This window comes from Coturnix japonica, chromosome 2 (genome assembly GCF_001577835.2).
Source record: "Coturnix japonica isolate 7356 chromosome 2, Coturnix japonica 2.1, whole genome shotgun sequence".
NCBI lineage: Eukaryota > Metazoa > Chordata > Aves > Galliformes > Phasianidae > Coturnix > Coturnix japonica.
This window is the reverse complement of record NC_029517.1, coordinates 1968508-1983272: the sequence shown is the minus strand read 5'-3', so window position 1 is coordinate 1983272 and position 14765 is coordinate 1968508. Positions and strand designations below refer to the sequence as shown.

The 14765-nt window shown below is 49.0% G+C and overlaps 2 protein-coding genes across 2 annotated transcripts in view; both read left to right on the top strand.

Moving 5' to 3' along the window:
* The window catches only part of LOC107308835 (obscurin), a 155929-nt gene that overhangs the window by 16532 nt on the left and 124632 nt on the right, over nt 1-14765 (top strand). Inside the window, 4 exon segments of the mRNA XM_032442807.1 lie at nt 260-526; nt 1224-1499; nt 3143-3361; nt 3364-3411. Of these exon segments, the coding sequence (XP_032298698.1) occupies nt 260-526; nt 1224-1499; nt 3143-3361; nt 3364-3411 (810 nt within the window).
* LOC107308840 lies at nt 8562-11016 on the top strand. Its single transcript, XM_015853013.2, has 5 exons — nt 8562-8822; nt 9084-9209; nt 9537-9698; nt 9806-9895; nt 10257-11016. The coding sequence occupies exons 1-5, from the start codon at nt 8751-8753 to the stop codon at nt 10803-10805; spliced, it is 999 nt and encodes a 332-aa protein (XP_015708499.1). The 5' UTR covers nt 8562-8750; the 3' UTR covers nt 10806-11016.

The window sequence follows — 14765 nt, the reverse complement described above, 5'->3', positions numbered from 1 at the left end:
CTACCACTAAAGTGATACAAGTTATGTTTCTGTGACAGAGACATGAATATCCTTATCTTTTGATATCTCACATGTGCAAGAGGCAGAACTTAAGCTCTTAAGCATAGAAGCATTAAGATCTTAAGCATAGAAGTGCTTCTTCCAGCACTCATGCAAAGGGAGAAGTAGAAATGTACCTATGATTTAATCTTCCATCTCTAAATGAGATACCAGACTTGCATCTAAAGAGCATTAAGACATCCATGTTGTTCTTCCTCAGAACCAGTCCTGGCTGTGAAATCCCCCCTAACAACTGGTGAAGCTGTACCTGGAGGGGATGCCATGTTTACTATTGACCTTACAACAACGTGTTGCGGCACTTGGTACCTCAGTGGTAAAGTCTTACAGGAAAGCGAGACCTGCATCATCAAGAGAACCCAAACTACTCACAGCCTAATCATAAAGAACGTCACCAAGAACGATGATGGAGCAGAAGTGAAATTTGTTGCCAAAAATGTTGATGTCAGCACCAAGATGAGAGTGAGAGGTATTTGCTTTGATCCTTCTCCTTTCCTCTTACAGTCAAGGCATAGTTGCTGTGATCTGATGATTAGAACTGGGGCTGCAGGCATTCACTGACTGTACCAAATACCTGAAATTGCATCCCATGGACTGACGTGAGTCCTGGTAATGACCTAAACATGATAGCACTGAGTGTAGGGTAAGCCAATCTACCCAGCTGCTTGGTATCTGAACCAGATTGCTTCATGCCAGCTGATGAATGTCTGCAGTTCACAGCTATTGGCCAGTGCATTCAGTCACCAGGTTTACCACTGCATCACCATAGAGCAGTACTTTCAGCTCCAGGTTCAGACAGCCTTTCTGATTGCACTGGAATAGTTTAGAAGTAGGGGAGCAATCATTCCAATAATATCTCTATCAATCAGCTTTGCATGACAAAATAGAACAAATAAACATTCATGATGGGAGGACCTGTTTGTCATTGGGTGGAAACCTCTGCAGAAGCATGTTTAGAGCATTATTAATCAGTAGAAGGAGATGTTTGGTTGATTTTTACTTAGTAAATCCGGCAAGAAGACCAAATGAAATATCTTGAATTGCTCAGCACTGACACAATGATGAGTGCAGGAACAGAAGGTGATACTTTTTCAGAGATGTTGCAGCAAACATTGACCACGTTAGCCTGATATAAATTGAAATAACGAGGCCTTTGCTCCTGACAGGTGCTGCAGTGAGATTTACCAAGAAGAGCAAAGATGTAGAAAAGATCTGCGCTCGGCTGCGTGAGGAAGCCAAACTGCAGGCTGAGCTTTCAGACACAGGCGCTACTGTGGAGTGGATGAAGGATGGGAAGGAGCTCAAGGCCAGTGAAAATTATGAACTGCAAATTGTGGGGAAGAAACACACCCTGAAAATTCACAACGTCTCAATGGATGATGCTGGAAGTTATCAGTGCATCTGTGAGGGGGATAAAATGCTCTATCAGCTTTCAGTGAAAGGTATGTGACAGTCTGGGCTGTCCTCTTCCTGCCCAGGGCCAGCAGACTGCATTCACCTGACTCCCCGACAGTCCAGCTGTTGTCAGACAGCATCTGGGGTGTTTTCAGTGGCTGTTTTGACTTGAACTGGCCAATCTGCTTTGTAGAGCCATTTGATTTCTGTGTTCTGTCCTGTGATTCGTCCCTAAGATATAGAGGAAATCAAGGGAAAGATAGGAAAAAGAGCATCCCAGCCTTCCTGCTCTTCTCTCAGGGTGGCCACAAGAGATGATGTCAACAGCTCTTTTTGTAGCAGTGATCCCAAATGTAGAAAACACCTGTGAAGAGTCACAGGGACTAAATTGATGGAGAGCAGAACTTCCTGCCAAGGCTTGTCAGCTAGTCTTAATTTTGCTTTTCTTCTCTCTCTTTGTCATGTTAGCATAATATTTCATACTGGCAGGTCTGCCCACAGAATTAACTGGCACAGGCTGCCCAGGGAGGTGGTGGGATCCCTGGAGGTGTTCAGGAGCTGTCGAGATGTGGCCCTGATGGATGTTATCAGGGGGCATGGTGGGGTGGGTTGGGGTTGGAATCAAAGGAGGACCCCCATGTATTTCATCGGGAAGCACTACTGGTAATAAGACCTTTGGAGCAAATCCTGGTAGGGCCACGCTCAGCTGGTCCAGTCCGGAGGCTGTTTCTCCTTACTGCAGTATCTGCAGTGAAAACCAGCAGCTGCTTTTGTGTGGTTGGGCTCACATCCAGCAGTGGTGAGGGGACTACAATGATAAGAGACAGTTCCTGAAAAAATGAATGAAATTTGACTGTATGATAGGATGGAGTTAAATGTATTGACAGGATCTCAGTCATCCCAGTGTCCATCAGCTGGCTCTCGAGCTCCTAAATACAGGCATTCTGTAGAACGTTGTTGAATTTGTATTATACATGCGTGTTCTTGGAACTGCAGAACAAATGCATGCATAATCCAGACTTTGATTTTAGCAGCTCTGACTGCGCTGTCTCAACAGACCCAACTCAGTTGTGTGCGCTGTTTTGAAATGATATGTTAACAAGAAGTTGGAAAACAAGCTCAATTACCCTCAGTAAAATAGGACCGTGGACTTAGGCTTAAACTTTTGGCTAAGACAGTGGTGAGATTTTGAATCTTTGAAGTCAATTATTCCACTGTGTGTTAATAAGGGCCAGTTTTATCATCTAACTTTTGCACTCCAATTAATTTCCATAAAGGAATTCTGTTTTTCTTTTCAGTCCTAAGTGATATCTCCATCTTTTAGGCTCGATTTGTTTGCCAGGGGGTTACAGTGCAGTAATAGATACCCCTCCATTGATTTCCTTCTAGTTTGCTTGTTCCAATTCTTTCCTCAGTTTTCCTATTTTAGACATTTTCTTGAAGCCTTGGGCTTCTTCCTTTGGCTCTGTCCCCTGTACAGTGTATGTCCTTCAACTTGTGGAGATAAGGTAATCTGGTACGTGGTTTATAAAAGCTGCCAATTTGCCAGCTTCTGAATTAGAATCTAGCAATTAGAACTAGGATTAAACGTGCACGTTTGATCTTATGATAAATGAATGCCTCATGGTCACCAATGTCCCTGCAGTTCTTTACCATCATATGTATTTTGTGTCTTCATATTTTGTTTCAGCACTGGCAAACTTCGTAATCAAAGAGACAAGTGGAGGAGTAATCAGGGCCGTTGCTGGAAAACAAGCTGAATTTGTTTCTGAGACCTCTGAAGCCAATGTCATGGTGAAGTGGTACAAAAATGGCAAAGAAATCAAGACCAGTAAGAAATTCACAATGGAAGATAAAGGGAAACTGCATAAGCTTGTGGCTTCAGCTGTAACGAAAGAAGACGAGGGAACATCTACAAAATTGGAGATGACACTCTGATTTTTGATTGGAAAGTCTCAGGTAAGTTTGTGAGGCAAACATAGGATCACAATCCATGTAAAGCACTTCAGACTTAATTCATTTTATTTGTCCAACGCTGTGGGTTTCCAGTATTTAGGACAAAGATTGCATAGCTCTATTGAAGCAATTCTGACCTTCCTGTTGTCCCTATGCAAATCCACAGTATGAGCAAATAATGTAACTGTGTTGTGATGAATTCAGACAGCCTTAGCTCCAGCTGGCTGGAGTCACGACTTGAGCCCTGACATCTGGGCTTCATTCATCTAGTTCATGTATTGCCTCAGCACTTACATCATCTTTAAACCTATGACTGAAATCGATCACAGAATCACAGAATGTCCTCTGGAAATCAAATCATGGTAGTTCCACCTGCCTAGCAGTGGCCACCAAACTACACATTTACTGATCAGGTTGCCAGGTCCGTCCACCTGGTGCTGTAACACCTTCCAAGGACGGGCATCACAACCTCACTTGGGCAAGCCTGTTCCAGGACCTAACCACCCTTCTATAAAGAACTTTCCCCTAACATCCAAACCTAAATCTTCCCTCCTTCAACTTAAAACCATTTCCCCTAGTCCTGCTATTATCAGCCCTTTCGAAGAGTTACTCCCCTCCTGGGAGTAAGTTCCCTTCAGGTATTGAAAGGCTGCAATGAGGTCACCCGCAAGCCTTCTCTTCTCCAGGCTGAAACAAACCCAACTCCCTCAGCCTGTCCTCATAGGGGAGGTGCTCCAGCCCCCTATCACTTTTGTGGCCCTCCTCTGGACCCTTTCCAAAATCTCCATATCTTTTTGTACTGAGGCTCCACACTGGACACAGTACTCCAGATGGGGCCTCACAAGAGCAGAGTAGAGAGGGACGATCACCTCCCTATCCCTGCTGACCACCCCTCTCCTGATGGAGCCCAGCGATCCCATTTGGCTTTCCGGGGCTGCCAGAGCGCACTGCTGGCTCATGTTAGTTTCCTCATCTATCAGGACCCCTAGGTCTTTTTCAGCCGAGCTGCTCTCAAGGACAACTCCTCCCAGCCTGTACAGGTGCCTGGGGTTCTTCCGACCCAAGTGCAAAACCTTGCACTTTGCCTGTGTTGAACCTCATTTAGGTTCACCCGAGCCCAGCTTTCCAGCCTGTTCAAGGTCCCTCTGAATAGCATGCTGTTCCCTCCACCGTATCGACTGCACCAGTCAGCTTGTGGTCGTCAGCAAAACTTGCTGAGGGTGCACTCATTCCCTCATCGATGTTCATTAATAAAGATGTTTAAAGAGCACCGGTCCCAAGACAGGACCCTTGAGGCGACGCTGCTCGTTTGACCGCCTCCACCTGGACAGTACGAGCATTGACCACCACCCTCTGTCTGCGGCCTTTTCAAACAATTGCTTATCCCATCTAGTTGTCCACCCATTGCAAAATCCACCTCCTACCAATTTGGAGATGAGGATGTGATGGGGGGACCATGTCAAAGGCCTTGCTCAGGGTCCAGGTAAATGAATCGTCGCTCTTCCCTTCATCCACCACAACGCCCGTCACTCCCGTCATAGAAGGCCACAAGATTAGTTAAGCATGACCTTCCCCTGGTGAAGCCGATGCTTGGCTGGTCTCGGGATCACATGCCTCGTTCCTTTATGTGATCAAGCAGTGTGCCAGGAGAGTCCTGTTCCATAATACTTCCCGAGGCACAGAGGTGAGACTCACCGGCCTGTAGAGTTAACCGGTCGGTCCCGCTCCCCTTTTGTCGAAATGGGAGTGACGGACCTTCCTCCAATCATCCGGGACCTCACCTTGACAGCCAGACTCTTTCAAATATGATGTGAGAAGCGAGCTCAGCAACACACCTCAGCCAGCTCCTTCAGGACCCTGGGATGCACGCCATCTGGCCCCAATCAGACTTAACGTCATTCAGTCTAAGAGGCACTCTCGGACTTGCTCTACCCTTACAGTGGGGAGGTAACATGAAATGGTCCTAAGTTCTTAGCATGGGAATCCTGTCTCCTCTTTGGACAAATTAAACTCCACATTTGGAGAGTTGAGTGTCTCCTGCTGTACCCGAAGGACATTGTGATCTCTGAGGTGTCTCCCTGAGGTGCTGTAAGCACAGCCATTAGCTCATAGTACAAGTAAAGCACTGTCAGGTCAAGCCTGGAGGAGTAATGCTTGTCACTGACATGTTCCTGTTCAGGGTGGAGCTGGAGGGTAAAATAACACAAGAAATTGTCATTGAAATTCAATATCTGTGAAATTCAGCTGGCTGCATTCACAGAACCTGGCGTTAAGATCTGTTTTCTGGTTTATATCTTGAGCCTATTTTCCATAACCCAGTCCTCATTTATGAACTGAAGCTCTACTGAAAGCCTTTCGCTGTGTATGCTCATGCTGCAGTGCAGCGCTTGTGACCTTTAACAGCACATTCACGTTCCTCTGATCACAGGATCCTTAAGGTTGATTAAGACCCTCTAGTCCGACTGCTCACCCATCACCACCATGATGCTCACCATCAGCTAGCTAAAAACTCAGCAGAGATGATAGATCAAGCACAACACTGGATTTGGGATGGCTAGAGATTCCTAAGATATTGAAGGATTGCTTGCAGGTGGTGTTGGCTCAGGTATTCACCCTGCATCCCACCTCCCGTTCTGTTTGGTTGAGAATCATGCATTCTGCAATTTCACTTTGTAATTCAAAGACCCTGGCTTTATCTGTTGAAAAACTGATCTAAAACAAGCCAAGAAGACTCCGTTGGAACTGGTTGATGCAGAACAAAGGCATCCCCAAAGGACAAGTTGCACTGTTTGATGAACATTATTGGATGAGAGCTAAGCTAAGATTTAAAAAGTTCTGGGGCTGTCTCTGAGCATCAAATACAGAGGAAGCCTGCATGATTCCCTGAGAATGGATACCTCCTACTTTGGTGTAGGGTTCCTATCACAAAATGTCACATGGCTCAGACAAAAAAGCCATCAAGAGGGCTTAATTAGGAGCACCAAATGGTCACAAGATGGTCTTAGGGCAGGGAAGTAATCTATCTATGTGATATTGATTGATGCTATTAGTTCTTAACAGCTTGACTCTAGAGGGACTGTTCTTCTTTGGTCACCTAGTTTTAAAAGAATAGATGGCTCCTGTCTATTACAATTTTTAACGCATTATTTGTTCACTGATGCCATAAATGTGCCTGGCATAGCAATTGGCCTTGGTATATTCAGCTCGGCGTCCAGTCGGATCTTGAATATCTCCACAGAAGGAGACTCCACCCACCTCCCTGGGCAGCCTGTTCCAGTGCTACGTCACCCCACCGTAAAGAAGTTCTTCCGCATCTTCGTGCAGAACTTCCAATGCTGAAGTTTCATCCCATTACCCCTAGTCCTGTCCCTACACATTACTGAAAAGAGACCAGCCACGCCACTATGGCACCCACACCTCAGGTATTTATAAACCTGGATCAAATCCCCTCTCAGCCTTCCCTTCTCAAGGCTAAACAGACCCAGCTCGCTAAATCTCTCCTCATAGGGGAAATGCTCCAGGCCCTTCACCATCTTAGTGGCCCTCCGCTGGACTCTTTCCAAGAGATCCCTGTCTTTTTTGTACTGGGGAGCCCAGAACTGGACACAGCACTCCAGAGGAGGCCTCACCGGGGCAGAGTAGAGGAGGAGGATCACCTCCCTCGACCCGCTGGCCATGCTCTTTTTAATACACCCCAGGATGCCATTGGCCTTCTTGGCCACAAGGGCACACTGCTGGCTCATGGTCAATCTGTCGTCCACCAGGACGCCCAGGTCCCACTCAGCAGAGCCCCTCTCCAGCAGCTCTTCCCCCAGCCTGTACTGGTGCATGCAATTATTTCTCCCTAGGTGCAAGACTCTACACTTGCTTTTGTTAAACCTCATCGGTTTCTTACTGCCTCAGCTCTCCAGCCTGTCCAGGTCTCTTCTGAATGGCAGCACAGCCTTCAGGGTGTCAGCCAATCCTCCAACTTCGTGGCATCAGCAAACTTGCTGAGGGTGGTCACTATCCCCTCATCAAGGTCGTGATGAAGATGTTGAACAAGACCGGACCCAGACAGACCCCTGGGGGACGCCGCTAGTTACAGGCCTCCAGCCAGATTCCGCACCACCAACGACAACCCTCTGCACTCGGCCAGTCAGCCAATTCTCGACCCACTTCACCGTCCACTCATCTATCCCATACTTCCTCAGCTTTGTTATAAGGATGTCAAGGGGGACAGCATCAAAAGCCTTACAGAAATCAAGGTAGACTACATCTACCGCTCTCCCCCTGTCCACCCAGCTAGTGACATCTTCATAAAAGGCCTACAGGTTGGTCGAGCACGACCTCCCCTTGGTGAACCCATGCTGAGTACTCCTGATAACCTCCTTTTCTCCCAGTTGTCTGGAGATGGTCCAGCACAAGCTGTTCCATCACCTTCCCTGGGACAGAGGTGAGGCTGACTGGCCTATAATTACCCGGGTCCTCCTTCTTGCCATTTTGAAGACAGGAGTGACACTGGCCGTCCTCCAGTCTTCAGGCACCTCCCCAGTTCTCCAAGACCTCTGATAGATTACAGAGAGCGGCTCAGCAACGACCTCCAGCAGCTCCCTCAGCACCTGTGGATGCACCCCATCAGGTCCCAAGGATTTATGGACCTTAATGTTTCCTAGGCACTCACAGACCACCTCTTCCCTGACTAAAGGGAAATCTCCCATTCCCCACACTCTCTCATTAACCTCCAGGGCCTGGGATTCCGGAGGGAGAGCCCTTTCACTAAAGACAGAAGCAAAAAAGGCGTTCACTATTTCCACCTCCTCAGCATCCCTCCTCTCCCTGGAAGCACTCAAGGCCAGGCTGGATGTGTTGTGAGCAACCTGGTCTACAGCGAGGTGTCCCTGTCTATAGCAGGTTGGAACGAGGTGATCTTAAGGGTCCCTTCCAACACAAACCATTCTAAGATTCTAGGACAGAAAAACAGGCCAGCTCTCCCACATTGTTTCAGTGTCATTTACTTATAAAACAAGCTCTGGGACAACCCGAGAAGGTATTTGTTCCACGTGCAGCATCACCTGTGATAGAAACCCAAGGAAGCCTACAGCAGGCCTCAGGACTCAGCAAGCCTTTTTGGCTCAAAGCAGGGCCAGCTGGGAGCAGCTTACCACGAGTGCACCCAGAAGGGCCTCCATGCAGCTGCAGGCTTGCCGCATGTCATTGCATGTCATTGTGATGCAACAGTGGGTGAGCGTGACATAAAGCTGCAGGCTGGAACTCCGGCTGGGGTGGCCTCAGTTCGCTGCTGCTGGAGCGAGAGGTGGTAGCGGAGGGTTGCAGCTCTCAGAGAGTTCCTACCAGGAGCCATGGAGTGCTGTTGCAGTGCTGGATTCCGAAATCCAGATGAATTTCTGAGCAGAGCGGGGAAGAGCGGAAAGGTGAGCGCTGCTACATCAAGAGAGGGCTGAGTGCAGTAGCCTGGGGTATGCAGGGCTGCTCTGGGGCTGTAGATGCTCTCCAGAGGCTGAGGGACACTTCTCCTCATGCTGGTGCTGGAGAAGGCTTTGCAGGGAATCGCACCTCTCTGCACATCCCAGCATCGGTTACAGAAGTGGGGAGGGAGCTGCCAAAGGGAGCGGAGGTGGGCTGGAGAGGGGAATGGAGTGTCTGAGTGTCCAAGCGTGTCTTTGTCTTTCTAGCTCCGACCCAGAGGACAGGAAGTTGGAGCAGGAGGTAGCTGGCTGTTGGACCTTCCACTCGGGGTTAAAATCCCTGTGCAGCCCGGCACCAAGCTCCTTTTCGCCAGGAGAAAGCTGGGGGAAAAGGTGAGAGGAGTAAGGAAGCGTCAAAAAGGGCTCTTGTTTCCTGGGGTTGCCGCCATGCCAAGGAGGCCTTGTGTTGGGATGCCAATCCCATGTGTTGGGATGCTGGGGCCAGGCACCCATCAGGCACAGAAATGTGGAGACCGGGTCGTTCCTGGAGGAGGGTGCAACCCTCTGCTCTCCCTCTTGGAGGACTTAGGAAAACCCAGACATGACTGTTTGGGAAAGAGGCAAGAGGCCAGCCTGTGGGTGTGAGCAGCTTTGGAAGTGTCTCTGTTTCTTTGCTGCTCTCTCCTTCCCCATTCACACTCTACAACACATCTCTTCCAGCTCCACCAGCCTTCTCCTCAGTTTGACCTGAGAGATCCGTACAGTCGCAATCTGTGCACAGAGTACAACAGCCTGCATGACCCGCATCTGCGGGAGTTCCACAACCGCAAAAACAACCTGCGGAACCTGAAGAAACGGGGCTTGGTCACCGAGGATGGCGACGTAAGTTTGGCTGTTGGGCTGACCAACACGGGTCTCCTCAGGAGGGCTTTCCAGTCTGCCAGGCAGGGGCCTGACACTACAGCCATCTGTCATTGTCTCTTCTGTAGGTTGTCTGCACTCTGAAGGAGTTCAACGAGTACAGGCAGTACCTGACCAGGCTGAAGCTGGAGAAAAAGCAAGCAAAGAGGCGAGAAGAGGTAGGCAAAGCCCAGTATTGGTAGGCACGTGTCAGCAGCATGGCACTGAGGGCACGGGCTTTACTTGATGGATCTGAGGGAGATGGGGAAAGCAGAAAAGGTGAGGGGCGGGCTGGTGGTCTAGGCATTGAGGCATGGAAAGGACAGCTCAGCTCAGAGCTGAGCTAGCACAGCGTGCTGGTGTGAAGGCAGCCTGGAAAGTTGCTTGCTTACAAGCAGAGCACTGTGGCAGCCGTTCTCTTCTGCCCTCATTGCAAGGCTGAAGCAGTGTGCTTGCCCTCTTCTGCGTAAAGCAGCAGTACTTAGGGTGGGAAGCACTCTCTAAGACAAGACCAAGCATAAACCCTCTGTTCCCTTCCAGGATGAGCTTCTTCGGGAGATTTCCAATTTGAAGAAATCGATCCACAGACTACAGATGGCCAGGGACAAGTTCCAGCCCGGTCCCGTGGATTACATTGCGGGTTCGAAAATCAGACCCACAATGCTTCATAAACCAGCTGGCCCCTCTCCTTCATGCTATAATCTTCTGTCTGGACAATGCAGAAGGAATGTGGCTTTGATGGAGCGTGGCCTTCAGGGAGACTCATGGAGCACAGGGCGTGCAATGAAGCTGCCTGAGAAGTCACCCAAACCTGCGTTGGGCAGGGAAGGCTCCAAACTCCCCAGAATCATCCAGACTACTTCTGCGTCAACAACAAACTCCAAACTCCCCAGAAGCATTCGTACTGCTTCTGACCCAACAGCAAACTCCAGAGTCCCCAGAATCATCCAGACTACTTCTGCGTCAACAACAAACTCCAAACTCCCCAGAAGCATTCGTACTGCTTCTGACCCAAAAACAAACTCCAGAGTCCCTAGAAGCATCCAGGCCCCAGTGAAGGGAAAAGGAAAAAAAGGGGAAAACAAGTAGAGAGATTGGCCAAAAACCAAAACAGTGGCAACAAATTAGTTTTAATTGGCTTAATTAATTTTAATTTGTTTAATTCGTTTTAATTTGTTTAATTAATTGACCAAAGATGATACCAGAATGCAAGATAACACACTACAGTACAATATATCATAATTAGTATCAGAATTAGAATTAAAACCAATAAAAAAAATTAAAAAAATAACATTACAAAGTGTGTCCGAAAACTGAAGTCCTTATTCTAAAGCCGAGGTGAGACAACCCAGGGAGTTCTCGTGCTGCTGGGATCAAAAAGGAAAGGGGAGATCAAGTGATATACGGATGGCTTTTATCTTTTGCACTGAACATAAAGGGTGACAGAGCAGCAAGCAATCCTCTGGGGGATGTAGTTGTTCTCTGCTGGGGGTACATGCAGTGTTACAGGCTTGGGACAGAATGGCTGGATGACTGTGAAGAGGAAAGGGACCTGGGGCTGTTGGTCGATGCTCTGCTCAACATGAGCCCACAGTGTGCCCAGGTGGCCAAGAAGGCCAAGGGCATCCTGGCCTGTATAAGAAACAGTGTGGCCAGCAGGAGCAGAGAGGTGATCATCCCTCTGTACTCAGCTCTGGTGAGGCCGCATCTCAAGTACTGTGTTCAGTTTTGGGCTCCTCACTACAAGAAGGACATGGAGGATGAGGTCCTCACAGGGGACTTCAACCACCCTGATATCTGTGGGAGGGACAACACAGCATTGCACCAGAAATCAAAGAGGTTTCTGGAATGTGCTGATGATAACTTCCTCTTCCAAGTAGTATGGGAACCTCAAAGATCAGGTTAGGAAAGCTAAAACCCAGGCAGAACTAAATCTAGCTGGGGACAGAAAGGGGAACAGGTATATCAGTGATTAAAAAGAAGGTAAGCGAGGATGTGGGCCCTCTCTGGAAGGCAACTAGAGGCCTGGTCATGAGGAATACAGAGAGAGCTGAGGTGCTCAATGACTTCTTTGCTTCAGGCCTCACTGGCAAGTGCTCTAGGCCCAGAGCCCAAACTGCAGAAAGCAACAGTAAAACTTGGAGAAGGTGGATCTGTAAGTGCTGTAAGTGAAGATGAGGTTCTAGACCATCGAAAGAAATCTGAAGCTGCACAAGTCCAAGGGATCCATCCGCAGGTTCTGAGGGAACTGGTGTGGATGAACTTGCCAAGCTGCTGTGCATCGTATTTGAAAGGTCATGGCAGTCTGGTGAAGTTCCCACTGATCAGAAAAGGGGAAACATAACCCCCCTATTCCGGATCGGGAAAAAAGAAGATCCAGGGAACTACAGGCCAGTCAGTCTCACCTCTGTGCTTGGGTAAGATCGCGGGGTAGATCCAACTGAAGGCCCTACTGCACCACACGGAAAAATAAAGACAAGGTGGCTGGTGGTAATCAAAATGGTTTCACCATGGGCAAAGTCAGACGTGACAAACTTGGTGGCCCATGTCAACTTCATGAAGTTCAAACAAGGACAAGTGCCCTGAGTTGGGGAAATCTCAAGCACAGATAAAGGTTGGGTGGAGAATGGCTTGAGAGCAGCACCGAGGAGAAGGATTTGGGGGTCTCAGATGATTCAGCACGAGGTGGCAGTGTACGCTTGCGGCCTGGAAGGCCAAATATATCCCAGGTTTCATCAAGAGAAGTGTGACCAGCGAGTCGAGGAGGCGACTCTGCCCCTCCGCGCTGCTCCCGTAAGACCCCACATGGAGTACTGCGTCCAGCTCTGGGGACCCCAACACAAGGACACTGTGCTGTTGGAGCAGGTCCAGATGAGGGAAATGGAGATGATCAGAGGGCTGGAGCACCTCCCCTAGAAGGACAGGCTGAGAGAGCTGGGGCTCTTCAGCCTGGAGAAGAGAAGGCTCCAGGGGGACCTTATAGCAACCTCCCAGTATCTGAAGGGAGTGCATAGGAAAGCTTGGGAGGGACTTTTTATAAATGCATGTAGTGACAGGATGAAGGGAAATGGTTTTAAACTGGAAGAGGGTAGATTTAGAATACATACCAGGAAGAACTTTACTGTGAGGGTGGTGAAACACTGGAACAGTCTTCCCAGTGAGGCTGTGGTTGCCTCACAGAATCACAGAATTGCAGGGGTTGGAAGGGACCTCTAGAGATCATCGAGTCCAACCCTCCTGGAAAGCAGGCTCCCTACACCACGTCGCACAGCTCGGCGTCCAGTCGGATCTTGAATATCTCCACAGAAGGAGACTCCACCACCTCCCTGGGCAGCCCGTTCCAGTGCTACGTCACCCTCACCGTAAAGAAGTTCTTCCGCATCTTCGTGCAGAACTTCCAATGCTGAAGTTTCATCCCATTACCCCTAGTCCTGTCCCTACACATTACTGAAAAGAGACCAGCCACGCCACTATGGCACCCACACCTCAGGTATTTATAAACCTGGATCAAATCCCCTCTCAGCCTTCCTTTCTCAAGGCTAAACAGACCCAGTTTGCTAAATCTCTCCTCATAGGGGAAATGCTCCAGGCCCTCCACCATCTTAGTGGCCCTCCGCTGGACTCTTTCCAAGAGATCCCTGTCTTTTTTGTACTGGGGAGCCCAGAACTGGACACAGTACTCCAGAGGAGGCCCCACCGGGAGAGTAGAGGAGGAGGATCACCTCCCTCGACCCGCTGGCCATGCTCTTTTTAATACACCCCAGGATGCCATTGGCCTTCTTGGCCACAAGGGCAACTGCTGGCTCATGGTCAATCTGTCGTCCACCAGGACGCCCAGGTCCCACTCAGCAGAGCCCTCTCCAGCAGCTCTTCCCCCAGCCTGTACTGGTGCATGCAATTATTTCTCCCTAGGGCAAGACTCTACACTTGCTTTTGTTAAACCTCATCTGGTTTCTTACTGCTCAGCTCTCCAGCCTGTCCAGGTCTCCTGAATGGCAGCACAGCCTTCAGGCGTGTCAGCCAATCCTCCCAACTTCGTGCATCAGCAAACTTGCTGAGGGTGGTCACTATCCCCTCATCAAGGTCGCTGATGAAGATGTTGAACAAGACCGGACCCAGCACAGACCCCTGGGGGACGCCGCTAGTTACAGGCCTCCAGCCAGATTCCGCACCACCAACGACAACCCTCTGCACTCGGCCAGTCAGCCAATTCTCGACCCACTTCACCTCCACTCATCTATCCCATACTTCCTCAGCTTTGTTATAAGGATGTCAAGGGGGACAGATCAAAAGCCTTACAGAAATCAAGGTAGACTACATCTACCGCTCTCCCCCTGTCCACCCAGCTAGTGACATCTTCATAAAAGGCCTACAGGTTGGTCGAGCACGACCTCCCCTTGGTGAACCCATGCTGAATACTCCTGATAACCTCCTTTTCTCCCAGTTGTCTGGAGATGGCATCCAGCACAAGCTGTTCCATCACCTTCCCTGGGACAGAGGTGAGGCTGACCGGCCTATAATTACCCGGGTCTTCCTTCTTGCCATTTTGAAGACAGGAGTGACACTGGCCGTCCTCCAGTCTTCAGGCACCTCCCCAGTTCTCCAAGACCTCTGACAGATTACTGAGAGCGGCTCAGCAACGACCTCCAGCAGCTCCCTCAGCACCTATGGATGCACCTCATCAGGTCCCAAGGATTCATATTCAGTGACTGAAGCAACAGTTGTTGCTCTAAGAAATGCAATACTAAGCTAGGTCTGCCTGTAGCTGACAGCCATCAGCTTGCTCCTCAGGCAGGTTCTGTCTGGATGGAATGAAGGGCATGAAATACTGATGTGCTCATCAAACGCTGCTTGTTAGCTTAGAGACAAGGTGTTGAATAGGTTTGTTCATGTATTGCAAACACGTTACTTAGCTGCCTTCATTTTAGCTTCAGAAGAACATGTGCAGAATACAGAATTGATTAAAAGAAATAAGAACTGTCTGCATAGAACTTACTCTTTCCTTACACAGGAGAATCAAGCACACGTTTGTATGTGAGTACCTCCAGA

What these genes read in the sequence shown, in the direction of transcription:
- LOC107308840 (XM_015853013.2), top strand. Translation starts at nt 8,751, where the DNA reads ATGGAGTGCTGTTGCAGTGCTGGATTCCGAAATCCAGATGAATTTCTG. An exon ending in GAGCGGGGAAGAGCGGAAAG is followed by an intron (nt 8,823 to 9,083) that starts GTGAGCGCTGCT and finishes TTGTCTTTCTAG; the next exon opens with CTCCGACCCAGAGGACAGGA. An exon ending in TGGTCACCGAGGATGGCGAC is followed by an intron (nt 9,699 to 9,805) that starts GTAAGTTTGGCT and finishes TCTCTTCTGTAG; the next exon opens with GTTGTCTGCACTCTGAAGGA.